This window comes from Panulirus ornatus, chromosome 43, assembly GCF_036320965.1.
Source record: "Panulirus ornatus isolate Po-2019 chromosome 43, ASM3632096v1, whole genome shotgun sequence".
Taxonomy (NCBI): Eukaryota; Metazoa; Arthropoda; class Malacostraca; order Decapoda; family Palinuridae; genus Panulirus; species Panulirus ornatus.
Genome location: NC_092266.1, coordinates 32,604,253 through 32,617,402, shown reverse-complemented (window position 1 = coordinate 32,617,402; position 13,150 = coordinate 32,604,253). Strand labels below are relative to the sequence as shown.

The 13,150-nt window shown below is 40.4% G+C and overlaps 1 protein-coding gene and 1 long non-coding RNA gene across 4 annotated transcripts in view; one reads left to right on the top strand and one right to left on the bottom strand.

Annotated features, from left to right (window-relative positions):
* LOC139762529 (sodium-coupled monocarboxylate transporter 1-like) overlaps nt 1–13,150 on the bottom strand; it is a 65,985-nt gene that overhangs the window by 13,435 nt on the left and 39,400 nt on the right. For all 3 annotated transcript variants that reach the window (XM_071687526.1, XM_071687528.1, XM_071687527.1), the window contains 3 exons: nt 4,145–4,363; nt 1,129–1,247; nt 599–753 (listed from right to left, as the gene is read on the bottom strand). In XM_071687526.1, coding sequence (XP_071543627.1) covers nt 599–753; nt 1,129–1,247; nt 4,145–4,363 — 493 coding nt within the window. The remainder of the gene's footprint in view (nt 1–598; nt 754–1,128; nt 1,248–4,144; nt 4,364–13,150) is intronic.
* Nucleotides 1–13,150, top strand: part of LOC139762532 (uncharacterized) — a 35,233-nt gene that overhangs the window by 10,188 nt on the left and 11,895 nt on the right. Inside the window, exons 2-3 of the long non-coding RNA XR_011715734.1 lie at nt 615–777; nt 1,120–1,267. This is a non-coding gene — a long non-coding RNA (uncharacterized lncRNA). The remainder of the gene's footprint in view (nt 1–614; nt 778–1,119; nt 1,268–13,150) is intronic.

Here is a 13,150-nt window from a genome sequence, read left to right as displayed (position 1 = left end):
ATGGTTGCCCTGGCCATTTAAAGTCCTTCCCTTGACTTCTACATGACAGTGTCACTTATTACCACAATGACTGCCATTTTACAGAATTCATTTGAGCACTAACTGCAAGCAGATTGGGTCACCAAGTTGCAACCAGCAACCCCTTTCAACAGATTTACCATTTGGAACATTTTGTACTCCCATTTACTTGAAAATGCATTGAACCTCATTCTAACTTCAAGATATTTGTAGTTTAAAAAAAGAATGGTGTACTGCTCTTCGACATACAAAATGTGGTTGATGTATTTTTGAACTATAGGAAAAAACCATCCCAAACTTGAGCTTTGTTTTCTCAAAGAAGAAAAAAAAGAACATTGTTGTAATGTTTTGTTCTGATCTCCATTTATATTCTTCCTGCCATTTTGATTCCTGTTGGATGTGTAAACAGTTGATGATGAAGAATAACTACTTTTTGAAGCTACCCTCTTAATCTTACTTCAGATTATGAAATCTTTGAATAGTATCATATCTAAGGCCATATATATGCCATTTGTGCATAGGTATTATGACCTACTCCCTGGTTTCTTTTTCTAAAGTACTCATGCATTGGACTAATTACCTTCTTGTTTGTCCAGGGCATACATATACCAGCCAAAAAAAGACCTTCTACTGGACCCTTCAAGGCACCACAGATGCTATAGGCAACAGTGAAGATCTGTCCCAGTTGTGCCACCAGGAAAGCCAAACACATGCCCAACAGACCCGCAATTGCAGCTATGGTCACAATACAACATGGAGGTGATTAGAAACAATGGATGTTACTCATCTTGATAATTGTAGCTAAAGAATTAATATGTACCTTTAGATAAGTAATGGCCCATCTTACTTATGATAACTTGAATTATTTGGTGACAAACAGTTATTGCCTAAAATCAATATTGGTATTGTAATTTTAATTTTATTCATGAGATTAAGTACTTCTTTACAAAAAAAAAGCATATTATAAATCATAACATTTCCCACTTTCTTAAAAAATTTCATTTTATCTCTAAATTTCAAGTCTCAGACTCATGGTTTATACAGTGGTTCAGTTCTCCCACTGGAATATATATGGTTCAAGCCCCATAAGTCCATTTACAGTATACTCACAAAGAGCCCTGACAACATTGGTAGCAGCAGTGTCAGAGAAGTGTTGGAAATAGGTGTACTCCTTCAAGAAATCCTCCCACACTAGGCATGCAGCAGAATTGGCCTGGGATGACATGGAACTGATGGAAAGAATTAAGAGGTAATGTCTGTAAGATTGTTTCCTTAAGTGTTTGTCTGTGGTTTAGGAAACTACAGCACTGTGGGAAGTGACATCATTTATAAGCCATCAAACACAGTGAAAATTACCACAGTTGTATTCACATGACACTGTACTAGCAGGTGAATCAAAAGAGTTTAATGGAATATAATTTAGTAATGATATATATAGAAAAAGAATACAGAGAATTATTATTAAGATTAAGACCAAGGCTTATATTTCTGACAAATGGGCACTGAATGAATTGTCACTATATACAAAGAAATAGTAATTATTTGTGATGGGAGTGTGAAAGCAAAAGCTCATATTAGAATCAAACAAGGTAGAAATGTTAGCAAAGCTCTTGGAGCTGTGTTGGATGAGAGAAAATCAAATGTAACATGCAAGAGGCTTGGATGGTCAAGTACGCATAAATACAGATACGAAACTGCTTTCATATTTCTATGTTGGTATAAAACAAAAGGAATCCTCACAGTACAGAAATAATCAAGAAGAGAAGATACAGTAAAGAACAAAAAGATGGAGACATCAAAAGGATACATGGTAGATTTGAGGTTGTTTACATTTCTATGATACATAGTAAGTCCAATGTCACTGAATGTTTCCATGTTTTAAGTTTACAATGGAGTTATTTTAAAGTTATTAATTTATACCTGGAAAATTCTGAGATCCAGACCAACCCCAATATCAGTTAATTCAGATAAACAAGATTTCAGTTTAGTTTACATCCCATTGAGATACTGCTTTACTTTGCAAGGAAGTGAACTAAATGTTTTAACTGCTGATGGTCAAGGAGCTGGATTTGCATTACAGTACCACCTTGTGATCAACTACACTTTCCTAGAACCCACATTGTCGATCATATATTGTTATATCTCATTTTTCGTCTTACTCCAGGCGTTAGTGGACTCCAATTGCTTGTGAAGCCACTTTTAATAATGTATCATCATAGCACAATCTCATCAAAGAAATTTTATTTTTGAGAAGTCCATCCTTTCCATACTGTCTGTTGTAGCCCAGCCTTAAAGCTGCAGAAACCCCTAGAGAAGGGATCCTGGTATTTTATATAATGTAATAATAATGATGTATCTTTCCTCATGTCTTTTCCTTCAAGTTTTCAAGGTTCTTTTCTTCCACTTCTGTACTGACAGGCAATCCTTGCTGTTGTTTCACAGGATGATCCATTTGGGTATAGATAAATGATGTGTACTATGAAATGGAAACAGTTTTACTGTATGATTCAATATTTGGTACACATTACCTACAAAGATTGGAGAATGTGACTGACCTGATTAGAATTCAATGTGACTCTTGTTTCAGACACAAAAGAGTTCATGCTGACAGGCCAATGCTTCCCACTTGTTCAACATTACCATGATTTGCTTGAAAGCTGTGACAATGTTTTCTTCAGATCATCAATATCTTTTGAGTCATTAAACATCCACAGTGTTCTTCACAAATCCTGACACAAGGAAATCAGGCAGCATAAAGTCCAGTATATATGAAGGCTAAGCAATGGGCCCATTGCTATCACACCAGATGTCATAGAACATTGTCATTCAGGAAAGTACAAACTTCCAACAGCCAGTGTGGTGGTGCCTCATCTTGCCAGAAAACAACCATGTTTTAGTTTTCCTGTTGTGGCATGAGGAGCTATTGCAACATGTTAAGGTATGGTTCCTAGTGCATTTTGTCTCTTGATCAAGGAAAGAAGGCCTGTACCTCTTACCACGAGTCACTCCATACCTACCATTAACCTTGGGACTTGCCCTTTCAAGTTCATAGTTAACCTGGGGGTTTTCAGTGCCCCAAACAATAGCATTATGGATATTCACCCTGCCACTGATGTGGAATGTTGACCTATCTTTGAATAGTCACCTTTTTAAGAAATTCACTTCCAACTCCATTTGCTTGCACATGAAACCTGCAAACATCAATTGCAATTGGTGATCACATTTGTGTAATGCCTGAAGATGCTGCATGTAATATGGGTACATTTTCAAGTACCACCAAATGATGCACTGGCATACTGTGTACAGTATACCCTCCTTGATAGACAGTCTTCTCAGGCTCTTCCCAGGGCTTCTTGTAATTGTGGCAGCAGCAGTGGGTTCTGTCTCAAGCTGATGGTTACAGCTACCTGTATAATGTGGATTAGTGAGGGACCCCATTTCTTCCAATGTGCTGTGTCCTTGCAATATGGAGTTATACTTAGAAGCTTTTTGAACACCTTAAACACAACGAATTTCACACTGAACCACTGTCACATTCTCAAACATAGCAAACCAAAGGACACTCTTCATTTCATGCCATCTTTGCACTGCCATGCTTCTCATACATCTGGCTAAAGTGGCACTCATACATCCAGTAACAGAATGGCCTTTTCTATTCTGCACCTGACAAACTTCCCAGTTTTATCACCACACACACCACAGATGAGTGCTGTAACTTATTGCTACATTCTTGCAGTATTTTTAGTTTATCCATACCTAAACGGATCACCCTGCATATCTTTCCTCAGTGCTAAAAATGGAATACTGCTTTATCTATGTATTACCAAGCAAAATCAGGATTCTTTTTAAAGTATCTCAAGCACTGCTGCACCTAGGTCTTCCATACCTTAAGGTGTGGGTAAAGTAAATGGCCCAAATGAGGAGGACTCCACATGCAGCAAACAAAAAGGGAATGTGGGTATAGTATATGTGATTTAAACGTATCTTTAAAGTGATACTAGGGGATGGACACAGAAAAAGAATAAGGTGCAAGGATAAACTAAGTTAGTAAGTGAGAGAGAGAGAGAGAGAGAGAGAGTAAGGGAGACTATAATTTGTTCATTATTGCTGGTAAATGCTAACATACCTGAGGACACCACCATACACAGCTGCCAGAAAGAGACCTGCCAAGCCTGGCAGGTGGCTCAACTTGTCCATTACCAAGTAAGGAATGATTTGATCACCTTTTTCTATTCTCCCAGATGTGAGTGGGTCACAGTCTTTGTAAATGGCATATGCGACCAAGCCAGAGAAGTAGAACAGACCCCACAGCAGTAACAGCCCTACTGTGAAAAACTTGAGAATCCTGTAAAATGACAAAAGCAATAGTGTTATATCTCAGTATATGTTGTTCTGGGGTGCCCACCTCAAAACCAAGGATTTATATAATCATATATATGGTATCAAATGTTCACAACAATATAACCACTTCTATTCAGATATCAAAATTTTAGCTGCCATATTCCAAAAGCAATGTGATCTAGTGGTGAACATGTAGTAAAATTCTTGTTACTTTATGTTAACTTTAATTGGACAACTTACACCCAAAAGAGATACAGACATTAGGTCTGAAGTATCTCCTGTACTGTAAAGCAGAGCTATTCATTACTGACTGAGCTTTATAACAAGTAATACCATATTTTGCTCTTGACAGAGGGAACAGTTAGTATTATATAAGCCTCAAAATTATTATGCATATACGATAATTATCATATATGTGCTGTGGCAGTATCATAACCAATGAGATAGGAGGTGCTGCTAATGTGGAAGTAAAAGAGCTCGAAATTGGGAAAAGTAGCCAATTCTTTCCCCACCCACTTGTGGTTACCTCGTTTGCACACCCTTTAGAGGTGGAACTAATGGGGTAGGAGTTGCCCAATTACATGAGGGTAGTACTTTTAGATTTGGACAAACACCTGAGGTGTACAATTACTTTTAGTTTTTGACAATTTTTGAGCCTTGCTGACTCTGGAGACACTGCTCTGGAGTTACCCTCTACCAGTGACCTGTCATGGTTAAGGCACAAAAGGCTAAGAAGTGGCACCAGAGTCTACCAGTTATGCTGAGTGTTAACGGAAATGAGTGATTATGGGTGATGGTGCTGAGTTTGAATGGGATGACTGGAGAGAGTAAAAGGAGGGAGATTGTGGAGAGGTTTAAAAGTTGTAGGGTGGATGTGCTAGGGATTGGAGAAACACATATCCTTGGGCAGGGTGTGTGGAGTGAAAATAGAAATGATGAATGCAAGGTATGGGAAGGCATGGAAGGAGGTGTGGTATGAACAGGAGAGAAAATTATTCAGGAAGAAGAAAAGAAGGATGTGTAATTCTGCTATCACCAAGAGTATGAGAGTTAGGAAGGGATGAAATTGGTGAGATAGCTGGTATGTGGGGAGTGCCTGTAGTAAATGAGAATGGAAGCTATCTTGTGGATAGTTCTGCTGAGGGGTTTATTCCTTGCAAACACCTTGTACCAGTGGAAGTTCAGCAAAGGAGGAGGGAAGAATGCAAAATATGTAAGTGGAATTTTAAGAAGCTGATAGAGGAAAACAAAGAAAGAGTAGATGAAGATTTTGGAAGAAAGTTAAGTGAAAAGTTTTGGGTTAATGAGAAACTATACAGAAAGGTGAAAAAGGAAAGATGTGGATGTTAGGGTCAAAAAGTTGATGTGAGAAGCAAGGAAGGGGAATTTCTGAATCAAATGGAGGAATTAAAATGAAGATGTAAAGAGTATTTTGGAGAAATGGTGAATGTGGAAGAAGGGGAGGCAGCAGTTGTTACATGGATGGGTATGGAGAAGGGAAGGAAGAGGATACAAGTGCAGGGGCCTACAGCAAAAAAGGAGGTAAGAAGGGTAATAATGAGGCTGAAGGTAGGAAAGGCACCTGGAGTGGATGGGACTATGGCTGAAATCCTGAAGTATGAAGGAGAAAGTATGATAAGAGTGGATGCGTCTTATATGTAATTTAGCATGGAAACAAGGTTGTGCCCAAGGATTGGGTGAAAGCTATTATTGCTCCCCGAGGATTGGGTGAAAGCTATTATTGCTCCTTTATTTAAAGGAAAAGGTGCTAAGGACGTATGTGGCATTATAGGGGAATAAGTTTATTAAGTATACTAAGAGAAGTGTCTGCAAGAATACTGATTGACAGTGGTGAAAGTGACTAAATGCAGAGTAAGAGAAGAGCAAGGGGGTTTTAGGAAAGGGAGCAGATGTGTGGATCAGATTTTTGTAATAAAGATGACTGTGAAAAAGTATTTAGCTAAAGGTAAGAAGTTATATGCAGCTTTTGTGGATCTGGAGAAAGCGTATGACAAGGTCGAGTGGAATGCTTTGTGGAAAGTGTTAAGGATATATGGTACAGGGGGGAAACTGTTTGATGGCGTAAAAGTCTTCTATAATGAAACAAATGCATGTGTAAGAGTGGATGGAGAGCTGAGCAAAAGTTTTGAGATACATATAGGTGTAAGATAGGTCTGTTTGATGTCACCATGGCTTCTTAATATATATATATATATATATATATATATATATATATATATATATATATATATATATATATATATATATATATATTTTTTTTTTTTTATACTTTGTCGCTGTCTCCCGCGTTTGCGAGGTAGCGCAAGGAAACAGACGAAAGAAATGGCCCAACCCCCCCCATACACATGTATATACATACGTCCACACACGCAAATATACATACCTACACAGCTCTCCATGGTTTACCCCAGACGCTTCACATGCCTTGATTCAATCCACTGACAGCACGTCAACCCCGGTATACCACATCGCTCCAATTCACTCTATTCCTTGCCCTCCTTTCACCCTCCTGCATGTTCAGGCCCCGATCACACAAAATCTTTTTCACTCCATCTTTCCACCTCCAATTTGGTCTCCCACTTCTCCTCGTTCCCTCCACCTCCGACACATATATCCTCTTGGTCAATCTTTCCTCACTCATTCTCTCCATGTGCCCAAACCATTTCAAAACACCCTCTTCTGCTCTCTCAACCACGCTCTATTTATTTCCACACATCTCTCTTACCCTTACGTTACTTACTCGATCAAACCACCTCACACCACACATTGTCCTCAAACATCTCATTTCCAGCACATCCATCCTCCTGCGCACAACTCTATCCATAGCCCACGCCTCGCAACCATACAACATTGTTGGAACCACTATTCCTTCAAACATACCCATTTTTGCTTTCCGAGATAATGTTCTCGACTTCCACTCATTCTTCAAGGCTCCCAGGATTTTTGCCCCCTCCCCCACCCTATGATCCACTTCCGCTTCCATGGTTCCATCCGCTGCCAGATCCACTCCCAGATATCTAAAACACTTTACTTCCTCCAGTTTTTCTCCATTCAAACTTACCTCCCAATTGACTTGACCCTCAACCCTACTGTACCTAATAACCTTGCTCTTATTCACATTTACTCTTAACTTTCTTCTTTCACACGCTTTACCAAACTCAGTCACCAGCTTCTGCAGTTTCTCACATGAAGCAGCCACCAGCGCTGTATCATCAGCGAACAACAACTGACTCACTTCCCAAGCTCTCTTATCCCCAAAAGACTTCATACTTGCCCCTCTTTCCAAAACTCTTGCATTCACCTCCCTAACAACCCCATCCATAAACAAATTAAACAACCGTGGAGACATCACACACCCCTGCCGCAAACCTACATTCACTGAGAACCAATCACTTTCTTCTCTTCCTACACGTACACATGCCTTACATCCTCGATAAAAACTTTTCACTGCTTCTAACAACTTGCCTCCCACACTATATATTCTTAATATCTTCCACAGAGCATCCCCTCACTCCATCTCCTTCTCACATCACCACTACTTGTTATCACCTCCCCATTTGCGCCCTTCACTGAAGTTCCCATTTGCTCCCTTGTCTTACGCACTTTATTTACCTCCTTCCAGAACATCTTTTTATTCTCCCTAAACTTTAATGATACTCTCTCACCCCAACTCTCATTTGCCCTCTTTTTCACCTCTTGCACCTTTCTCTTGACCTCCTGTCTCTTTCTTTTATACATCTCCCACTCAATTGCATTTTTTCCCTGCAAAAATCGTCCAAATGCCTCTCTCTTCTCTTTCACTAATACTCTTACTTCTTCATCCCGCCACTCACTACCCTTTCTAATCAACCCACCTCCCACTCTTTTCATGCCACAAGCATCTTTTGTGCAATCCATCACTGATTCCCTAAATACATCCCATTCCTCCCCCACTCCCCTTACTTCCATTGTTCTCACCTTTTTCCATTCTGTACTCAGTCTCTCCTGGTACTTCCTCAAACAAGTCTCCTTCCCAAGCTCACTTACTCTCACCACCCTCTTCACCCCAACATTCACTCTTCTTTTCTGAAAACCCATACAAATCTTCACCTTAGCCTCCACAAGATAATGATCAGACATCCCTCCAGTTGCACCTCTCAGCACATTAACATCCAAAAGTCTCTCTTTCACGCGCCTGTCAATTAACACGTAATCCAATAACGCTCTCTGGCTATCTCTCCTACTTACATACGTATACTTATGTATATCTCGCTTTTTAAACCAGGTATTCCCAATCACCAGTCCTTTTTCAGCACATAAATCTACAAGCTCTTCACCATTTCCATTTACAACACTGAACACCCCATATATACCAATTATTCCCTTAACTGCCACATTACTCACCTTTGCATTCAAATCACCCATCACTATAACCCGGTCTCGTGCATCAAAACCACTAACACACTCATTCAGCTGCTCCCAAAACACTTGCCTCTCATGATCTTTCTTCTCATGCCCAGGTGCATATGCACCAATAATCACCCATCTCTCTCCATCAACTTTCAGTTTTACCCATATTAATCGAGAATTTACTTTCTTACATTCTATCACATACCCCCACAACTCCTGTTTCAGGAGTACTGCTACTCCTTCCCTTGCTCTTGTCCTCTCACCAACCCCTGACTTTACTCCCAAGACATTCCCAAACCACTCTTCCCCTTTACCCTTGAGCTTCGTTTCACTCAGAGCCAAAACATCCAGGTTCCTTTCCTCAAACATACTACCTATATATATATATATATATATATATATATATATATATATATATATATATATGTATATATATATATATATATATATATATATATATATATATATATATATATATATATATATATAGTCGTAGAAAGCGACTAGAGGGGACGGGAGCGGGGGGCCAGAAATCCTCCCCTCCTTGTATTTTTTTAACTTTCTAAAATGGGAAACAGAAGAAGGAGTCACGCGGGGAGTGCTCATCCTCCTCGAAGGCTCAGATTGGGGTGCCTAAATGTGTGTGGATGTAACCAAGATGTGAAAAAAGGAGAGATAGGTAGTATGTTTGAGGAAAGGAACCTGGATGTTTTGGCTCTGAGTGAAACGAAGCTCAAGGGTAAAGGGGAAGAGTGGTTTGGGAATGTCTTGGGAGTAAAGTCAGGGGTTAGTGAGAGGACAAGAGCAAGGGAAGGAGTAGCAGTACTCCTGAAACAGGAGTTGAGGAAGTATGTGATAGAATGTAAGAAAGTAAATTCTCAATTAATATGGGTAAAACTGAAAGTTGATGGAGAGAGATGGGTGATTATTGGTGCATATGCACCTGGGCATGAGAAGAAAGATCATGAGAGGCAAGTGTTTTGGGAGCAGCTGAATGAGTGTGTTAGTGGTTTTGATGCACAAGACCGGGTTATAGTGTTGGGTGATTTGAATGCAAAGGTGAGTAATGTGGCAGTTGAGGGAATAATTGGTATACATGGGGTGTTCAGTGTTGTAAATGGAAATGGTGAAGAGCTTGTAGATTTATGTGCTGAAAAAGGACTGATGATTGGGAATACCTGGTTTAAAAAGCGAGATATACATAAGTATACTTATGTAAGTAGGAGGGATGGCCAGAGAGCGTTATTGGATTACGTGTTAATTGACAGGCGCGCGAAAGAGAGACTTTTGGATGTTAATGTGCTGAGAGGTGCAACTGGAGGGATGTCTGATCATTATCTTGTGGAGGCTAAGGTGAAGATTTGTATGGGTTTTCAGAAAAGAAGAGTGAATGTTGGGGTGAAGAGGGTGGTGAGAGTAAGTGAGCTTGGGAAGGAGACTTGTGTGAGGAAGTACCAGGAGAGACTGAGTACAGAATGGAAAAAGGTGAGAACAATGGAAGTAAGGGGAGTGGGGGAGGAATGGGATGTATTTAGGGAATCAGTGATGGATTGTGCAAAAGATGCTTGTGGCATGAGAAGAGTGGGAGGTGGGTTGATTAGAAAGGGTAGTGAGTGGTGGGATGAAGAAGTAAGAGTATTAGTGAAAGAGAAGAGAGAGGCATTTGGACGATTTTTGCAGGGAAAAATGCAATTGAGTGGGAGACGTATAAAAGAGGGTGAAAGGAGGGCAAGGAATAGAGTGAATTGGATCGATGTGGTATACCGGGGTTGACGTACTGTCAGTGGACTGAATCAGGGCATGTGAAGCATCTGGGGTAAACCATGGAAAGCTGTGTAGGTATGTATATTTGCGTGTGTGGACATATGTATATACATGTGTATGGAGGTGGGTTGGGCCATTTCTTTCGTCTGTTTCCTTGCGCTACCTCGCAAACGCGGGAGACCGACAAAAAAAAAATATATATATATATATATATATATATATATATATATATATATATATATATATATATATATATATCCCTAAATACATCCCATTCCTCCCCCACTCCCCTTACTTCCATTTTTCTCACTTTTTTCCATTCTGTACACAGTCTCTCCAGATACTTCTTCACACAGGTCTCCTTCCCAAGCTCACTTACTCTCACCACCTTCTTCACCCCAACATTCACTCTTTTTTTCTGAAAACCCATACTAATCTTCACCTTAGCCTCCACAAGATAATGATCAGACATCCCTCCAGTTGCACCTCTCAGCACATTGACATCCAAAAGTCTCTCTTTCGCACGCCTGTCAATTAACACGTAATCCAATAACGCTCTCTGGCCATCTCTCCTACTTACATAAGTATACTTATGTATATCTCGCTTTTTAAACCAGGTATTCCCAATCATCAGTCCTTTTTCAGCACATAAATCTACAAGCTCTTCACCATTTCCATTTACAACACTGAACACCCCATGCATACCAATTATTCCCTCAACTGCCACATTACTCACCTTTGCATTCAAATCACCCATCACTATAACCCATCACTATCAGTGATGGATTGCGCAAAAGATGCTTGTGGCATGAGAAGAGTGGGAGGTGGGCTGTTTAGAAAGGGTAGTGAGTGGTGGGATGAAGAAGTAAGAGTATTAGTGAAAGAGAAGAGAGAGGCATTTGGACGATTTTTGCAGGGAAAAAATGCAATTGAGTGGGAGAAGTATAAAAGAAAGAGACAGGAGGTCAAGAGAAAGGTGCAAGAGGTGAAAAAAAGGGCAAATGAGAGTTGGGGTGAGAGACTATCAGTAAATTTTAGGGAGAATAAAAAGATGTTCTGGAAGGAGGTAAATAGGGTGCGTAAGACAAGGGAGCAAATGGGAACTTCAGTGAAGGGCGTAAATGGGGAGGTGATAACAAGTAGTGGTGATGTGAGAAGGAGATGGAATGAGTATTTTGAAGGTTTGTTGAATGTGTCTGATGACAGAGTGGCAGATATAGGGTGTTTGGGTCGAGGTGGTGTGCAAAGTGAGAGGGTTAGGGAAAATGATTTGGTAAACAGAGAAGAGGTAGTAAAAGCTTTGCGGGAGATGAAAGCCGGCAAGGCAGCAGGTTTGGATGGTATTGCAGTGGAATTTGTTAAAAAAGGGGGTGACTGTATTGTTGACTGGTTGGTAAGGTTATTTAATGTATGTATGACTCATGGTGAGGTGCCTGAGGATTGGCGGAATGCGTGCATAGTGCCATTGTACAAAGGCAAAGGGGATAAGAGTGAGTGCTCAAATTACAGAGGTATAAGTTTGTTGAGTATTCCTGGTAAATTATATGGGAGGGTATTGATTGAGAGGGTGAAGGCATGTACAGAGCATCAGATTGGGGAAGAGCAGTGTGGTTTCAGAAGTGGTAGAGGATGTGTGGATCAGGTGTTTGCTTTGAAGAATGTATGTGAGAAATACTTAGAAAAGCAAATGGATTTGTATGTAGCATTTATGGATCTGGAGAAGGCATATGATAGAGTTGATAGAGATGCTCTGTGGAAGGTATTAAGAATATATGGTGTGGGAGGCAAGTTGTTAGAAGCAGTGAAAAGTTTTTATCGAGGATGTAAAGCATGTGTACGTGTAGGAAGAGAGGAAAGTGATTGGTTCTCAGTGAATGTAGGTTTGCGGCAGGGGTGTGTGATGTCTCCATGGTTGTTTAATTTGTTTATGGATGGGGTTGTTAGGGAGGTAAATGCAAGAGTTTTGGAAAGAGGGGCAAGTATGAAGTCTGTTGGGGATGAGAGAGCTTGGGAAGTGAGTCAGTTGTTGTTCGCTGATGATACAGCGCTGGTGGCGGATTCATGTGAGAAACTGCAGAAGCTGGTGACGGAGTTTGGTAAAGTGTGTGGAAGAAGAAAGTTAAGAGTAAATGTGAATAAGAGCAAGGTTATTAGGTACAGTAGGGTTGAGGGTCAAGTCAATTGGGAGGTGAGTTTGAATGGAGAAAAACTGGAGGAAGTGAAGTGTTTTAGATATCTGGGAGTGGATCTGTCAGCGGATGGAACCATGGAAGCGGAAGTGGATCATAGGGTGGGGGAGGGGGCAAAAATTTTGGGAGCCTTGAAGAATGTGTGGAAGTCGAGAACATTATCCCGGAAAGCAAAAATGGGTATGTTTGAAGGAATAGTGGTTCCAACAATGTTGTATGGTTGCGAGGCGTGGGCTATGGATAGAGTTGTGCGCAGGAGGATGGATGTGCTGGAAATGAGATGTTTGAGGACAATGTGTGGTGTGAGGTGGTTTGATCGAGTAAGTAACGTAAGGGTAAGAGAGATGTGTGGAAATAAAAAGAGCGTGGTTGAGAGAGCAGAAGAGGGTGTTTTGAAATGGTTTGGGCACATGGAGAGAATGAGTGAG